Here is an 18018-nt window from a genome sequence, read left to right on the forward strand (position 1 = left end):
GGTTTCTGTGATCTTGCTCAGCTGGGGTGCAATTGACCCCATGCTGAGGGCCAGCACAATGCCTATATACCACTTAAGCTGTACATAAATGCTACCTGCTAGTCCTCTGCCTAAGTCACCCCAGTGATGTTTTTTGAGCTACTTGTTTTCTCAGGGCTCAACATTATTTCTAAAGGAAAGAATCTCAGCTGGTGTAAATCAGTATACTTCACTGAAGTTAACTGAGATACAGTGATTTACACCATCTGAGGACCTGGTCTATGAGCCCCTATAGGAAGTCATTGTCATTCTAACTGATCCAATTTTCACTAGTTTTCATACTAATAAAGTAATGCTGTGGGCTCCCCCTAAACTCCTTCCATAGCTAGCTCTGAAACTGTACGTTGAATCAATCACCCAAATAATATTTTACATGTTCTTATACTCATTCTGGTAACAATTCTTTAAGCAAGTCGTATATGCCTTATTTTTGACAGTTGTGCCTTAGGTCAAACTGTGTTCCGGAGAAACATGTCTAAAACATTGCTTCTCCATTTTTTTCATGTCTTCAGCTCTCTTATAACTCATTTACTTCTGCATTGCATCTATACTACCAAACTTCATATCTTCACTAATGGTAAAACGGTGGATTCCGTCTAAGTGAAGAAAGGGAACAGTGTTTTAACCATGTTGTTTAACTGTACAGGAGATCCAGGACAGAAACAGTCACAGAACCCACATCCTTTTATTCCACGTAGGGTTAATGACTTAGTGGTGAAACTGCCTTGTCTACACTGCAGCTTCCATTGCTGCTATCACACACAGAGAATAATAACTGTGAAGCATGCTATAGTAGACAAAGCTGTGGAGAAAAGGAAATTACTTACCTGTCATCTTGTTCTTTGAAAGAAGCGATGACAGATTTATATTCATCCACCTTTCTCTACCACAGAGTTATGGTCTTAGCTGTTAGATTTTTTTGTGTGGTCAAAAAGAAACTGGAATTGGAAACTATAGCATTCTATGTACCTTCACAGGTTACATGATCTACCCTCTTCAAAAGGTTCAGTTATTTTGGCTTGTTAGACAGCTTCCAAATCTCATGACTAAGTCTTGAAACCCAACAGTATGGAAAAGCAGAGGATTTCAATCTGAGGATAGTCATCCAGAACCTTTCCTGAATACTAAATTTACTTAGGCAAAAATATATAAATCTTAAATAAATAGGGGGGAGGGATAGCTCAGTGGTTTGAGCATTGGCCTGCTAAACCCAGGGTTGTGAGTTCAATCCTTGAGGGGGCCATTTAGGGATCTGGAGCAAAAATTGCGGTTTGGTCCTGCTTTGAGCAGGGGGTTGGACTAGATGACCTCCTGAGGTCCCTTCCAACTCTGATATTCTGTGTGATTCTGTGATTTTTAGCAAAATACACAGATTTAACGATTATAAGGTACTTTAATAAATTTACAGTATGCATTATGCATGAAAAAGGAATAGGAGAAAAGGGTGAAGGGGGACACGAAAAGACTGGGAGAGTACTGACTGGTCAATTTTTCACAATGTTAAAAAAAGATACAAAAGGACCAAAAAGGTGGGGAAAGAGGTGGCAAAGGCTCATCCTCGATTTTCTGATGTCAAAGTTCCACAGCTAAACGATGAGTTGTTCACTGAAGATCAGTAGATGATGGACAGGATGGATGAGAGGGGAGAGCTGAACAGCATTATGCCTGTCCTGGGACAGATGTGTGAAACAATCTTTGACAAACAGGGCTACAGTTCAAACTTCACTATGAGCCCAAAGTTGTACACATTTTAATAAAGAATGACCATGTGTCAATTACTGAAGACTTTACTCACACAAGTGCTTATAAATCTCACTCATGAAGGTAAAAACTGAGTACAGGTTTACTCCCAGAATTAGACTTAATTAATAAAATCAAAAATATAATAAATAGTAATGCCATGTCACAATTCTCTAGCACCTTCCGTCTAAGTCAATGGAAGCTGTAGGTGTTCAGCACCCTGGTATGAAAACGTTGGGCTGAATGACTTGCTCAGGATCACATAGGAAGTCTGTTGCAGAACTAAGAGGCGAAGCTATGCCTCCCCTTCTCAGTCCTGTGCCTTAACCCCCAAATCATCCTTCTTTTCATTTTGCATATCAATTTATTTACAGCACAAAGGAAATACTCTTAAATGTAAGAACCACAGTCATGTGTGGAAGTAAACTTACGTTCTTCTTCCTTTGGGTCAAGTTGTGTAACACTGACAGATAAACGGTCCACACGTTCTTGTAAGGAGTTAACCCTGAAGGAGAAACTGTGCGCTTCATTGAAAAGCTCACCAAATATATCTTCAGCATATTTACCTGCAACAGAAAAAGTTGGAAAATAAGAATTCAAGAATGGCACAAGTGATCCAAAATGAATGCTTTTTTAAAAGACTGTCTTTTGAATTGTTATGTTAAAAAGATTATTTTTAATAGCTGACAGCTGTTAAAGGTGCCAATCTTAACAAAAACTTGTAATTTACTGAGTTCATTAAGAATGTTAGATGAAAGGACATAGAGAAGTAAAAGGGATTTTATTCAACTGACAATGTATTTACTAAAAATGAAATTAGTATATCCAATACACTAATGAACAGATCCTCAACTGGTGTAAACTAAGGTAGCTACAGTGACATCTGTGCTCAGCTAGGATGATGTATACTATCTGAGGATGTAGCCCTACAACTGGATTAAGTAATCTTTTCAAGTGTAATTAAAAAATTCTAAAGTAAACTTGTCAGTTATATAATCTGACAGGTTTTCGTAAACAGAAACCCAGGTATTTAGTTTCAGTATAATTTGAATCAGATTATTCATAGATACAATTAAAAAATAATTACTTTCTTCCTTTGAGTGCTCAATATTGTAGAAACTGACCAACACGCACTGAGTCCTTCCATAGACTTCAGTAGCCAATGGACCTTTCCCTAATAACACAACCTATAGCCAGGTATCATGTAGAAAGATACAGTACAAAATTCTCCATGTAGTTCTGCTACTCCTCCTCCATCCTAACCTGCAACGCCTTTTACATCTTAAGCCTGTCCTGAGCAGAGTCTGCCAATACTACTACAAAGACACCAGACTTGGGGCCATGTTTTCTGAAGACCGCAACCTGGTCTTGTGTGCATGTATTTCATGTGAAAAGTTTGTTCTTTTAAGATGCCTTCACAAGCGTGTCATATAGGCTTCTAATTACATGATCTTTGCAGAATCACCAAAATGTAGGACTGAAAGGAACCTCGATAGGTCAGGGGTGGCCAACCTGTGGCTCTGGAGCCGCATGCAGCTCTTCAGAAGTTAATATGCGGCTCCTTGTCTAGGTGCTGACTCCGGGGCTGGAGCTACAGGTACCAACTTTCCACTGCTCGGCCCCAGGCTCTGCCCCCACTCCACCCCTTACCCAAAGGCCCCCGCATTTTCCTGCCCCCTCCCTTGAGCCTGCTGCACCCTTGCTCCTCCCTCCTCCATCCCAGAGCCTCCTGTACACTATGAAACAGCTGATTGCAGCGGGCAGGAGGCACGGGGAGGGAGGGTGAGGTGCTGATCGGCCAGACTGCCGGCGGGCAGAAGGTGCTGGAGTTGGTGCGGGGAGGGGCTGATGACGTATCACTGGGGCTCTTTGGCAATGTACATTGGTAAATTCTGTCTCCTTCTCAGGCTCAGGTTGGCCACCCCTGCGATAGGTCATCCAATCCAGTCCCCTGCACTGAGGCACAAGTAAGTATTATCTAGACCATTTGTGAGAGGTGTTTATCTACTCTGTTCTTATAAATCTTTAATGACAGAGATTCCACAACCTTCCCAGGTAATTTGTTCCAGTGCTTAACTACCCTGACAATTAGGAAGTTTTTCATAATATCTAACCTAGATCTCCCTTGCAGCAATTTAAACCCCTTACTTCTTGTCTTCTTGTTAAGGAGAACAATTTATCTCCTTCCTTTTTATAACAACCTTTTATGTATTTGAAGACTGTTCTGTCCCCCTCAATCCGCTCTTCTCCAAACTAAACAAACCAAGTTTTTTCAATCTTTCCTTGTAGATCATGTTTTCTAGACCCATAATCATTTTTGTTGCTCTCCTTTGGACTTTCTTTAATTTGTCCATGTTTCTCAAAGTGTTGCACCCAGGACTGGACATAATACTCCAGTTGAGGCCTTATCAGCCCTGAGTAGAGTGGAAGAATTACTTCTCTTATCTTGCTTACAACATTCCTGCTAATACATTCCAGAATGATGTTTGCTTTTTTATAATAGTATTACATTGTTGACTCATATTTAATTTGTGATCCACTTTAACTCCCAGATCTTTGTCTTCAGTACTCCTCCTAGGCAGTCATTTCCCATTTTGTTATTTGTGCAATTGATTATTCCTTCCTAAGTGTTGTACTTCACATTTGTCCCTAGGGAATTTCATCCTATTTACTTCAGACCATTTCTCCAGTTTGTCAAGATCATTTTGAATTCTAAGGCTGTGCTCCAAAGCGATTGCAACCCTTCCCAGTTTGGTATCATCTGCAAACTTTATAAAAGTGTACTCTCTATGCTATTATCAAAATCATTCATGAAGATATTGAATAGGACCTGACTCCAAACAGATCCCTGTGGGACCACACTCAATATACCCTTCCAGCTTGACTGTGAACACATTGATAACTACTCTTGGAGTACACTTTTCCAACCAGTTGTGCACTCATTGTATAGTATAGTATAGTATAGTATAGTTCATCTGGGCTATATTTCTCTAGTTTGTCATGTAAGGCTGTGTCTACACTACAAAGTTAAGTCGACTTCATGTAAGTCGACATAGAGCCTCCAATTTAAGCAAGTTGATCTTGCATGTCTACACTATGCTCATTGTGTTGGCAGAGTGCATCCTCACTAGCAGGGCTTGCATTGATACGTGGAGCACTGCACTGTGGGTAGCTATCCCACAGTGGACAAAGCCGAGTGGAATTTTGGTTTGGGCTTGCAATGCCTCATGGGACCAAAACACTGGCACGGGTGGTTATGGGAACATGGCATTAGCCTCCCATGATGCACTCTGAAATCAATGGCAAACAAACCAAGTCTTTTTTGCACCTTTTTTCATAAGCCTGGGTTACCCGCATGGACACCATAGCATAGACTCTGCTCAGTTGTACACTGTTGTTGTGAGCATTAAAAACACCTCGTGCCTTATCCTGCAGTATTTACACAGCCAATACAGGAGCCGCCGCATGGAACAATTAGTGCCACTCAAGCAGCCCTGCTGGAAGACACAGAGTGGAGCAATTCGCAGTTGCTGGAGAGAGTCATGCATCACCTTGACACGGTTGAGTGCTGTTTCTGGGCCCAGGAATCAAGCGCTGACCGGTGGGACTGCATCGTTATGCAGCTATGGGATGATGAGCACTGGCTGCAGAACTTTCGATTGTGTAAGGCCACTATCCAGGAACTGTGTGAAGAGCTTTTCCCAGCCATGAAGCACAGCATTACTAAAATGAGACCTGCTCTGACAGTGGAGAAGCAAGTTGCGATAGCTCTGTGGACGCTTGCAATGCCACACTGCTACCGGTCAGTGGAGCATCAATTTGGAGTGGGTAAATCTACCATGGGATCTGTCTTGATTCAAGTTTGCAGGGCCATCAAAAGACTTCTGCTAAGGAGGGTAGTGACTCTGGGCAACATGCAGGACATAGTGGATGATTTTGCCATGATGGGGTTCCCTAACTGCAGTGGGGAGATAGAGAGAACGCATATCCCTATCTTGGCACCAGACCATCTTGCCAAAGAGTACATAAACTAAAAGGGGTACTTCTCAATGGTGTTGCAAGTGCTGGTGGATCACAGGGGCTGTTTTACCAACATCAGCGTGGGATGGTCAGGAAAGGTGCATGACGCAGACATCTTTAGGAACACAGGTCTTTTCAGAAAGCTGCAAGCAGGGACTGTCTTTCCAGACTGCAAAATAACCATTGGTGATGTTGAAATCCCAATCGTGATCATGGGAGACCCAGCTTATCTAGGGTATCAGATATTACTCTACAAAAGAACCTATTCAGCAAAAAGAGAATTTGCTAATTTATTTGATTCCTACAGAACTGTAATCATTGCTAAATCTTTATTCTTAAACTGTAGGTGTTGAGTAACTCTATTGTAGTGACTAGGAGTTATTCATATCCTGCAGGCAAAGAACTGTGTTCCTAGTGGTGAACAAATGGTTACTAACCTTCCGTAACTGTTGTTCTCCGAAATGTGTAATCTAGGACCAAACATTGAGGAAGTGGGAAAGGTAGTTTACAAACATGGGGAGATGGAACCGGGCATCTCCCGGTAGTTTACAAAGGTTTATAAAGGTAGTTTACAAACATGGGCAGATGGAAACCACAGAAGCAATAGTCTTAGCAGCAGAGTCTGGCACGTCCAGTGCAGCCTAGTGAAGTTCTTGCTACAGACTTCCCCTCATCAACTAAAGAGAACTCCTGTCCAGCACCCTCCAGCAACATGTCCCTAAACTTTAACATGGAGTCCCGAACATTACAATCACAACATCCCAAAGAGTTAGTTGGTTGGCAATTCTGATTTGCAGGATAAATAGAATAAACTTTTCTACCAAATAAATCTAAGTTCTTTTGCATCGTTTGATTTGGGAATTGCTGCCTGTTGTCCCTGTCGTTCCCATTCATTGGCTGCTGGCACCACCAGAGAGCCTGGGGGTGGGGATGAAAGTATAGATATTCAACCCCTTGGGAGGATATATAATATTTACATTCAGCCCTTTTTGAAGTGGGAGGAAGGGATGAAGGGATCTTCCAGAAAGATTAATGGGCTTCATAATTGCCTCTTGAATAGATAAGGACACCTGCAAAGGCCCTGTGGTGGCCAAAATATCAGTAAAGTGGTCTGAGGACTTCTTAACCTCCTCTACCTGGATCCCCAAACTTACCTTTTTCCATAGCTGTTGGTGAGTTTTATAATCATCAGGATGAGGTGAGATGCCTCCCAAGGAAATTGCCTCATCCAAAGAGGAGAATGAAGAAGCCAGCACAAGCGGAGGCTGCTCCTCCTCCACTAGCTGTCCAGCAGGATCCTCCTGAACTGCCTCTTGCTGCTTGGATCTGGGCCTGGTGCCAGGCTCAGGAACAGGCAGCACCTGGTGAGTAGATTCCTCACTCCTTTTCAAGGACACAGAGCAGGAACACCTGGTGTATGACCTAGAAACCAAGGGGTGTCCCCCCAGGTTCCAAAAAGACCACTGCCGGACCAGTAGTGAGCCCCCATGACTCCCCGGCCACATACCTGATCCTATTCCAGCTGGAGGATCCCAAGGCACCCCAGGCATCTCAGTGGAGAGTAATGAGACCAGCTCCGATGGATGGAAAATATAGGCGCCAATCTTCGATTCAGAAGTGAATGAATCCCTCTACTGACCAAGGGGTGGGGGTGGGGGGACTGTCCCCACTCTAAGGCAATGGAGTTTGTTGCAGAACTGAGTGCTGCACCAATGATACTGCTGTCCCTTTGTCTGCTGGTACCAAGGGCGCAGTCTCCTGCTCTCCCAGGGATACTGGTACCGATAGGCTCAAAACATCTCTCGCTGCCACAATGATCTCCAGTGTGGTCCGTACCGAGAAGGTCCCAGAATGCTGAGGTACTACAGATGTAGAAGGTGCCCCCTCAGGCCTCAGACTTGACAGTACTTTCCTGGGTGCAAGAGTCAATGGTATAAGTTTCTGTGCTACCAATGAAGAGGAGTGCTTGGGTTTCAGTTGCACTCTACTTATCCCCATGCTTAGACGATGACCTCTCTCTCAGTGGTGCTGGTGACCTTCCTCTCTCGGTGGTTTGTTTAGAGGTCTTATGCCACTTCTTAGGCACTGGGGAGGGAAAACGGTGCCAGGTACATTCCTAACTTATGTCGAAGTACTCAGTGCTGAGTCTGAATGGCTGGGCTCTGATGGAGGTCTCAGGGCCTACACCATAAGCAAAATCTTTAGGCTGGCTTCTCTGTTTTAGGCATAGAGCGAGACATGGAATTTGCAAATTTGGCAACAATCTTGAACGTGAGCTTCCCCAAAACACTTCAAGCAGCTTGAGTGAGAGTTACTCACAGGCATCAGCCTAGCGCAAGAGATGCAGGGTTTGAAGCCAGGTGACCCAGGCATCCGTGGGTTTCCAGAAATGGAAACCCGAAAAATGGGGACCAAAAAGGAAACTAATTCGATCTACACTATTAATGAAATACTAATCAACAATAAAACCAGAAAACTACAATAAATTTACAATGAGCACACTGAGAGCACTCGCTAATGCAAGCTAAGCAATTCCAATGACCATCATGGGTGCTAAGAAGGGACTGAGTGGGCTTGGGGTTAGCTGGGCCTTTATACTCCAGCATGCAGTGGCCCACAGCAGCAGGGTGATTTTTGTGCAGCCCTGCACAGCTCTGAGGTTCCTTGGTATTATAAAGTTAGTCAAAAAATTTAATGTTAACTTTTTAATTGTAAGAAACACAGAAAAAAAATGATAAGACGTCAAGACGTGTGACACTATTATTGTGTGTTTAGCTTTTAAAGTTTTAAACCAATATCCTAACCACTCAGGCAAATGTGAGAACATGACAGACACTAATAATGTTTTCAGTACCATCATGATTTATCAATGTGGTTTTATACGTAACAGACACTTTCACATGAGTTGAGCATGTGAATGACCTCCATACCATTGCTGTTTATAAGTCTCATATCGGAGGAGTTAAGGAAGATATGAAAAGCTGACTGACATTTGTTTGCAGAGACAAAGTAGATATCTCAAACTCTATCTGTGGCTCAGAAAGAAAACCTATCAGATACATGGAATCCTAGGCACTAAAGCAGAGTTACAGAGAATTAGCACCAAATATTCTTTATCGTGAGTCCAAACTAGGGTAATCTTTTTGTTTTGAAAAGGCAGATCAGGGGGACAGACCTAGGGAGGTGGTAGAATCTCCTTCCTTAGAGGTTTTTAAGGTCAGGCTTGACAAAGCCCTGGCTGGGATGATTTAACTGGGAATTGGTCCTGCTTTGAGCAGGGGGTTGGACTAGATGACCTTCTGGGGTCCCTTCCAACCCTGATATTCTATGATTCTATGATTCTATGACAAGAAGCCACTCACACACTACAAAAGGTACAAATCATTCAGCAAACTCTGCAGCTCTTTACATTTAAAAACACCAGTTACAAATCCAGGAATCAGAGTAGCAGCCGTGTTAGTCTGTATTCGCAAAAAGAAAAGGAGTACTTGTGGCACCTTGGAGACTAACAAATTTATCTGAGCATAAGCTTTCGTGAGCATCCGATGAAGTGAGCTGTAGCTCACGAAAGCTTATGCTCAAATAAATTTGTTAGTCTCTAAGGTGCCACAAGTCCTCCTGTTCTTTTTGCAAATCCAGGAATGCTTTAAATAGACTGCAACAGCAACCTTTTAAAGCTCATTTTACAGTAGTTACACATATTTGCAAGACAGCATAGAAATTCGTAAAAGAAACACTGTTTACCTTTCCTTTAGCTACTGCTGACCACTAATATAAAAAAATCATTCAGGCTGAACTGATTTGGACAGGTTTGTATATCTCAATGTACACGGTTATTTAGAGGGCCTAGGGGTTTATTTTAACTACCTGGCTTACTTCTAAACCACTGGGCTATTCAGTTACGTCATCCTTTAAGTAAGTACCAAAACCAGTACTTCCAGGGGTTATAAATTCAGATAAGGCCAGAAGGAACCACTGTGATCATCTAGCCTGAACTTCTGTATAACACAGGCCATCACAGCTCCCCAAAGTGACTGTCAACATAGTGAAGTAGTGGATTTTACTGCAAACCATGCATTGTGATTAGTATTGGGGCTATTTATTAAGAAAGGGCAGGGTCATGTTGGGTTATGTTAATCCTACTTCACTTGGAACAGAGCATTATTGCACGAAAATGTCTCCCACTTTGAAAAGTTTTTGCCTAATGTCTATTTTCAGTCAGTTGCATCGTTTCTTCATATAATTTATATAGCAGTGTGAGACAATTATCCCATGCAGTGTTTTGTTCCAGTGATATCACCTCATAACATAACTTTATTTGTGTATAAGTCACATAAATCATTGTCTTTTGTTAGCATCTGGGTAGTTTTTTACAGGAAATTGTTTGGGAGATGAACAGAATTTGGAGGTAATGTCTTCATGGCTATGCTAAAATAATAATAGTTATATCCTGGATTTTAACAAATATGCAAGCAAAAAGGATGATCTCTGCTCTTGTGATTGGTTGCCATTTAGTCACTAAAAATGTAAAGGAGATTTGAGGCAGAGATTAGGAAAAAAAACATTTGTGATTTTCAAGTGTGTCTTGATTATAGATAATGAGTGGTTTAGCAGTAATTTGAGTACCTCTGAAAATGGCAATATACTCTGATCTTCAAGTTACTTGGTAATCGCTTTCATCACATATTACACATGAAAAAATCCATGGCTTTTGCAGTTGATGAAGCCTTTTAAAAATTTCTAGTGTGCTTTCTTCTGTAAAAAGAAGCAGGGTACTTTTTATGAGTTACTTAAATCAAGTTCTTAAGAAACTTTCCATGATTCTTTCATAGGCTTGTAAACCTCCAAAGGTGGGGTCAATATAGCTTTCACTTCAGTAAACCAGGAAAGAAGAAAACCCATTCTGAACTTAGGCATGGGAATGTCACCATTAATTTTATTATGCTCACCAATCACATTCTGAACCAGGTCTGAACTAAAAGTTAATCTTGGTCACACAGATCTGAGAGAAATAAGCAACATAGTGTAAATTCAAACCTTAATTTGTGTTGCAGCTCTGTCTTCTGTGTGACTCCTCCACACAATGCTGTACTACACTAAGTCTAATCACAGGTGTCACTTTGGGTCAAGCTTATAATATTATTTAAATATAATATAATACTTATTTAAAATGGAATAAGTAAATAATGGAAAAAGAGAACCAACTGTGTTGTTATTCTGAATTATCAATTCTGAATTCTGCTATTTATTTCATTCATATAAAAAGATGGTTATCTGCCTTTCGTAACTGTTGTTCTTCGAGATGTGTTGCCGCATGCACGATTGTTGGAAGTTTTTACCCTAGCGGTACCCGTCGAGTCGGCTGTGGAGCCCCCTGGAGGGGTGCCTTTGTGGTGGTGTATATAGGTCCCTGCCGACCCGCCACCTGCTCAGTTCCTTCTTGCTGGAATACTCCGACAGAGGGGAGGTGGGCGGGATTTGGAATGGACATGAGCAACACATTTTGAAGAACAACAGTTACAAAAGGTAGGTAACTGTCTTGTCTTCTTCAAGTGATTGCTCATGTCCATTCCAATAGGTGACTCCCAAGCAGTTTCGATGGAGGAGGGGTTGGAGTTCACCAAGTTGCTGATTGCAGTACTGCCCTGCCAAAGGCCGCACTGCCCCTCGCCTGTTGAGTGATGGCATAGTGCGACGTGAAGGTGTGGATGGAAGACCATGTTGCTGCATTGCATATATCCTGAATGGGGACTTGTGAGAGGAACGCAGCGGAAGAGGCCTGCGCTCTTGTGGAGTGTGCCATCAACACTGGGGCTGGGATCTTAGCCAGGTCATAGCATGTTCTGATGCACGGGAAGAGGAGGCTGGGGACTGTGCTGTCATGGCAATTAAGTCCCGCACAGCCTCAAAAGTGTCTGGTGTGGAGGGCAGGTCCAGGTCCTCTTCCAACATTTACCAGAACGGAGGGTCCACCGACACCAGACTCGATGGACCTCCACTTCGAGGCTGGAGTTGACAGTGCTGGGACTGACGGACCAGCGTTCTGGTGTCCCAAAGTGGGATGCACCACTCTGAAGTCCTGTCCGCTCTTCTTGGTGGGGGAGCAGCCCCCTTCTGCCTTCTTTTTCTTATGGGGCACTGGGGATTGTGATCGGTGCCACACCGATGAGCCAGCCTTCACTTCAGGGGAATGGTGCTAATGCTCCTTATGTGAGTCCTGCCTCGGTGCCCAGATGTCCTGCACTGAGGCTGGTGCGCTGTGCACCGAGGCTGCCGGTGCCAGCTCTTGAGCCGGTTGGGGCTGGAGAGCGGACTCCATGAAGAGGAGCTTGAGGCGGTAGTCTCTCTCTCTTAGTTCTGGGCTTGAAGCCTCTGCAGATGGTACATTTGTCTTGCAAATGACCCTCTCCCAGGCACTTCAGACAAGCGGCGTGTGGATCCCCTCTGGGCATAGGCTTACCACACCTATTACACAGCTTGAACCCCTGGGGCCGCGGCATGCCCCAGCGATGGGGAAAGATATCGGGAGGGGGAAGCCCCCAACTTAAATGTACTAACAAACTGACTAACTGACTAAGATAGTGAAGGATAACAACTAAATACAGGGGAAACCACAAGGAAGCACTTGCTAAAGCAAGAGACCAGTTGCTCCAATGACCGTCAATGGTGGTAAGAAGAAAAGGAGTACTTGTGGCACCTTGGAGACTAACCAATTTATTTGAGCATAAGCTTTCGTGAGCTACAGCTCACTTCATCGGATGCATTCACAAAAGCTTATGCTCAAATAAAATGGTTAGTCTCTAAGGTGCCACAAGTACTCCTTTTCTTTTTGCGAATACAGACTAACACGGCTGTTACTCTGAAATGGTGGTAAGAAGGAACTGAGCAGGCGGCAGGGACCTATATATACCACCACAAAGGCGCCACTCTAGGCGGCTCCACAGCTGACCCGACGTGTACCGCTAGGGTAAAAACTTCCGACGATCATGCATGCAGCATGTTCTATTGGAACACACCTCTTTGAATGGACATGAGCAATCACTTGAAGAAGAATAGGGCCCTACCAAATTCATGGCCATAAAAAATGCATCACTGACTGTGAAATCTGGTCTTTTGTGTGGTATTACACCATACTATACAGATTTTACGGGGGAGACCAGTGTTTCTCAAATTGGGGATCCTGACCCCAAATGGAGTTGCAGGGGGGATCACAAGGTTATTTGGGGGGGAGGGCGGGTCATCATGATAAGGTCACCCTTAACTGTGCACTGCCTTCAGAGCTGGATAGCCGGAGTGTGGCGGCTGCTGACTGAGGGCCCAGCTCTGCAGGCAGCCGCACAGAAATAAGGGTGGCAATACTGTACCATAGCATGCCATTGTTACTTCTCCTCCCCCCCCATACTCCTTTTTGAGTGAGAACCCCTACAATTACAACACCATGAAATTTCAGATTTAAATAGCTGAAATCAGGAAATTTATTATTTTTAAAATCCCCTGACTGTGAAATTGACCAAAATGGACCGTGAATTTGCTAGGGCCCTACATATAAAAGTTGACAAAGTATAGCTGAATTTTCTGTGAATAATAATCAGGATGCAACACCTATTGGCACCAAGTGCTTTCTTACCTCTTGAGCATGCAGGTTTTGGGGTTTTTTTTTGTTTTTTTGTTTTTTTTTCAAATCCAGCATATCCCTATTCTTAATCATTAATTTATGTACATCCTTCATGCTAGACAAGGTGTTGAACTCTTCAAGTGAGGTTACAGATGCTCTTTTATTGGTGCAGCCAAAATCCCAGTGCTTGAATACAAGATGTTGGGAAGCCATGGCACTATCAATATTGACAATGCCTCAATGGGGCTATGGCTGAGTGTAGACAAAATCCTGCCCCATTCCATGCCAGTTGGGAGCACACACTGAACTCTTTTACAGTGCCACTAGGTGGAGACCACTGGTCTTCTTTCGTACACCCTCTGAAGAACCTTGCTGGATTATAGGTAACAGGGTACAAATCCTTGAAACAGAAGGTCATTTTAAAGGAGTGAGGACTAGTGATTTTGACATGAGTTTGGAGTATCAATGAGAAGAGAACCAATGTAGTGCAACCACAATTATTCATGCTCACTCCTTGAACATTTTCTTCGATGCTCTAAGCTATGAAAGAAGTGGTGGGGGAAGGACACAGAACAAGAAACAATAAGGAAGACAACAGTGCTGCTGGATATTGCCACCTTTACCAGAATAGACTGTCAATCAGGGTGGAATATGAGAAACCTTGAGCTTCACTTGACTAGCTATAAAATGCTCCTCTACACAAGAGGAACAAAGTGACCTTGCCACTGTGGCCTACAAGAGACCAATATAGTGTCACAGCAGATCTCACTCCCATGGACTCATAAGCCATTTTGGCCATGAGAAAACAGAAGATCCTGAACCCACTACTGAAAAGCATCTGACCTCCTTATGTGGTTTGCTTCAGATGACAGAATTCAATGGACCAGTACAGCATCCTAACTCACTTACTTCATTCTCCATCAACTAGGGGTTCCTGTGGGATAGCAGAATACCTGGGGCTGAAAGCTGCAGATCAAGTGTGCTGCTGAGCACAATAATGGAGATTTGTAGCCAGTCCTCCAGCCACATTAGCAGGTCAGGACCTCCTACTAGCAGACCAAATATGCAAGGCACAATAACAGGGACAAGTGATTTGCAGCCATTAGAAAGCCAGATTCTTTATTGCTTTGAGCCCTCTGTAGATTGGTTAATGGGAACTGCCTAAAAGCTGCTGAGGCACTGTTCCCTTTGAAGAGCTGTCCTGACTGAAAAAGTGTAAAAAATATTAAAATTCTAAAATGAATAAAATATTCCCAGAACTCAGTCCTCGAAGTTGACTAGGAGATATTCCAGACCAGCAACAAGGTTGCTTTTATCTGCTACAGATGGGAAAAAACTAAAGAGGGACATCCAGGAAGTTCCTAATATATGAAGGCTTCATAAAAAAATAACAAACAGCCAAAATATTCAGCTCAGTGCTCAGTAATTATATTATTAACTTCTCAAGACAAAACTACTCTTCAGAATGGTACCATACCAGGTGCAAGTCAGCAAAATCCACAGGTCCAGTAAAGTTAGAAGTTTTGGCATATCATCTTGATGAAATTCTACTGTAGACATTATCTGTAGATAGGACATTTTTCAGTTGCAGCATGGTTTTAAACTCAGGAGACCCAGGGCTTAGTGTAGTTAAAGTACTGTTGTTCCTGCTCTAAAGCACAAACCGTTGGCAAGCTGTCTCAACCTTTAGTGTGGACAGGTCAAATAGTGACTATATGTATTCATTTTCAACTTACTATCTTACAGTGCCCAAAACTATTTTACACACTTTACAGTATGCATAAATTGCCCCTCCCTCCAATTGTTTACAAATCTAATTTCACAAATGAGAAAGACAACAAAGCAGTGAAGTGTAGATGTAAGGACAAAGGAAAGGCCATAGCAATTACAAAGTTACTCAGCAAAGGCACATGCATTGTACCGTTGACATTTTTTTGTCAGCAGCTTTCCTAAATATGTAAAAATAAAAAATGTCTCTTTGTGGCCAAATCACTAGAAATTGGTCTGAAGAAGTGGAGGGTGGCAGCTTAGCAAACCAGTTTGGGAAGGAACCCCTCACTATGCAGGCCAAAAACAACTGCTAAATACAACTTGCCACATCATATGCACTTATGAACTTATCAACAAATAAAGTTTCAACTCTCAGAAAAAGGTACAGAAGAAAAATTGTTCAAACACTTATTCTTGCAGAGAACCAGCCATGTGGGGGAGAGAGGCTCTAAAGCTATTATATGCTTTCCTCAACAAAGTCTTATGTCTCAGAGTTCTCCACCCAGCCTTTTACTTGCTCCACAGCCTCAATTGTATACTGGTTCTGGTCCAAAAATGTATCAACTTCTGTTGTAGTTCCAGAAAGGTAATTATTTTTATCAGACATAATTCCCTAAATTGAGAACAGATCTTGTTTTTAATGTAGGTGTTACCTAATATTGTTACAAATTACATGTGATTCCTAAAACAAAGATTAGACAAAATATTCTAATGTTCTTTTCTTTGTGTAATTTGATAGGACTTTGGGTTTAGTCAATATCACTATTTCCCTTGCATAATCAGTCAGTGAGTTTCTCCTTTTCATGTGGGTGTTTTACACAGCTATAAGGGAGTTATTTTTTTTTTTAGATAGGAATATGTAACTGTAAAACAAAATTTTTCTGGACTACTCAATAGCAGGTGTAGTACCTGAGGCTGCTTTTAATTCATTTTTTGAAACGGACTAGATTTCCAGCTGGCAACGTTACTTTCAGGATTTCAAAATCATCTTTCTCAAAATGAGTCAAAAGTTGTTAAGTCAATAAGGGGTACATTTCACAATTTCCATTAGTGGCTCTCCTCTTATTTTCTTAAGGAGTAATAACCACAATTTTCCATCTTACTGGTTCTGGGGGATTCACTAAACCAAATGATTCAAGCTAGCATTTGGTAAAAATTCAACATTTTTGGTGCTGAACACCTATAGGCTGTCAGTTCTCCTTATTTGTGATTTTTATTTTTATTAAAAATATCCTCACTTTAGGATCCCCATCCCTTCAAGGGACAATTTTAGAAACAAAAAGATGCTTTCCACCAAACTCATTCTAGCACTGAGAGTCTCACGGCTTGCCTGTACAGAGACTTAGTGCGTGACAAGCTGGAGAGTGAATCTACCCTGCACTAGCCTGCTGTGCACTAAGTAGTTATGTGGACCCTGCTGCCATGCTCTAAAAGTTCAGTAATGAACAGATTCATTATTAGAAGTGATGATTTTGGACAACATCTGTTCACCGGGATCACTTGAAATCCTGAGGGGAAATATGCATTCAGCTTCTGTAGAAAGAGCAGCTCCAGACTACTAGTTATTGGGTTCTGATTATTTTGGGGCTTTTTTTTCCTTCTTCTCTATCTCAGTTCCCAAAAGGGTCTAAGGGCTTGATCCAAAGTCCTCTGAAGTCACTGAAAAGATTCCCATGGGTGTTTGGATCAGTTCCTTAGTTCTTATCTTAAAATCCTTAGTTTCAGCATGGAGTCTACTTAAACAGCAGTTTCAGAAGGAATACAGACCTATAAATACAAAGGAACAAGGAAGGGAAGGAAAAAATAATAGAGTTACATAGCAAGGTACAAAAGGTTAATTAAACAAAATATATATATCCATCGTAATAGAAATCCAGCACAAGTAAACCCTACAGAAAGAAACAAATTATGGCACATAAAATCTAACATAGAAATTAGAAGTGCTAAAAGATATTTTAAAAGAGCAATTAACCAAAGACTATGAAGAAATAAAATATTATTTAATGATATCAGAAGCAAGAAGCCACCCTGGGGCAGAATTAGTGGGTCTGCCAGACTACTAGGGAACCATTAAGGAAGTAAGGAAATTGCTTAGAAGCTAAACGATTTCTTTGCATCAGACATCACCACAAAGGATGGTGAGGAGATATCTATTCTTTTCAAGTAATAAAGATGTGGCCGTGTCAGAGTGCAGTTTGTCAGAAGAGGTGGTACTAGAGCAGACTGAGGAATTAAAGAAAAAACTCACCAGGACTGAATGGTATTCATCCAAAAATTCTGAAGAAACTTAAGAAAGAAATGAGCTGCTAACAAGGACTAGACATTATATGGATAGCAAGAATATGCATAATCACATTGGATAGGATTAAATTATGGATCTGCTGGTTGGAACTCCAAAATTAAGGTTGAGTTGAGTTTTGCATATAAAGGATATAATCTGTCATGCTTCAGAGCATAAAACAACCAAAGATTAGAAGGTTTTTCTATAATTGTCCAATATGGGGTTTCTTGCATCGTCCTCTGAAACATCTGATATTGAATAGCATCAGAAATATGATACTGTATTAGAGGGACTGCTGGTGTGATTCAATGTGGCACTTCCTGTATCCTTATATTATACAATTCCAAGAAAACTGGCTACAGAAATGTTACAGTTTTTTTAAAAAAGGTCTCAAGTGAGGTTTCTGCTAAATTCTCTCAAGCTGCAGTACAGCCTCATCCTGTGGAGCTTTTAAAATGAGCTTTTAAAATAGTATATATTTTCAGTTTCTCTGACATTTTAAAAAATCTGAAATCTATGAAAAGCATCTCCTGACAAACCTATTAGGAACTAA

At 41.9% G+C, this 18018-nt stretch overlaps 1 protein-coding gene across 6 annotated transcripts in view; it reads right to left on the reverse strand.

Annotated features, from left to right (window-relative positions):
• The window catches only part of WASF1 (WASP family member 1), a 173419-nt gene that overhangs the window by 30656 nt on the left and 124745 nt on the right, over positions 1 to 18018 (reverse strand). For all 6 annotated transcript variants that reach the window (XM_084624109.1, XM_084624113.1, XM_084624110.1 and 3 more), the window contains one exon: positions 2211 to 2345. In XM_084624109.1, coding sequence (XP_084480235.1) covers positions 2211 to 2345 — 135 coding nt within the window. The remainder of the gene's footprint in view (positions 1 to 2210; positions 2346 to 18018) is intronic.

This window comes from Lepidochelys olivacea (assembly GCF_965140295.1).
Source record: "Lepidochelys olivacea isolate rLepOli2 genome assembly, chromosome: 3".
NCBI lineage: Eukaryota > Metazoa > Chordata > Testudines > Cheloniidae > Lepidochelys > Lepidochelys olivacea.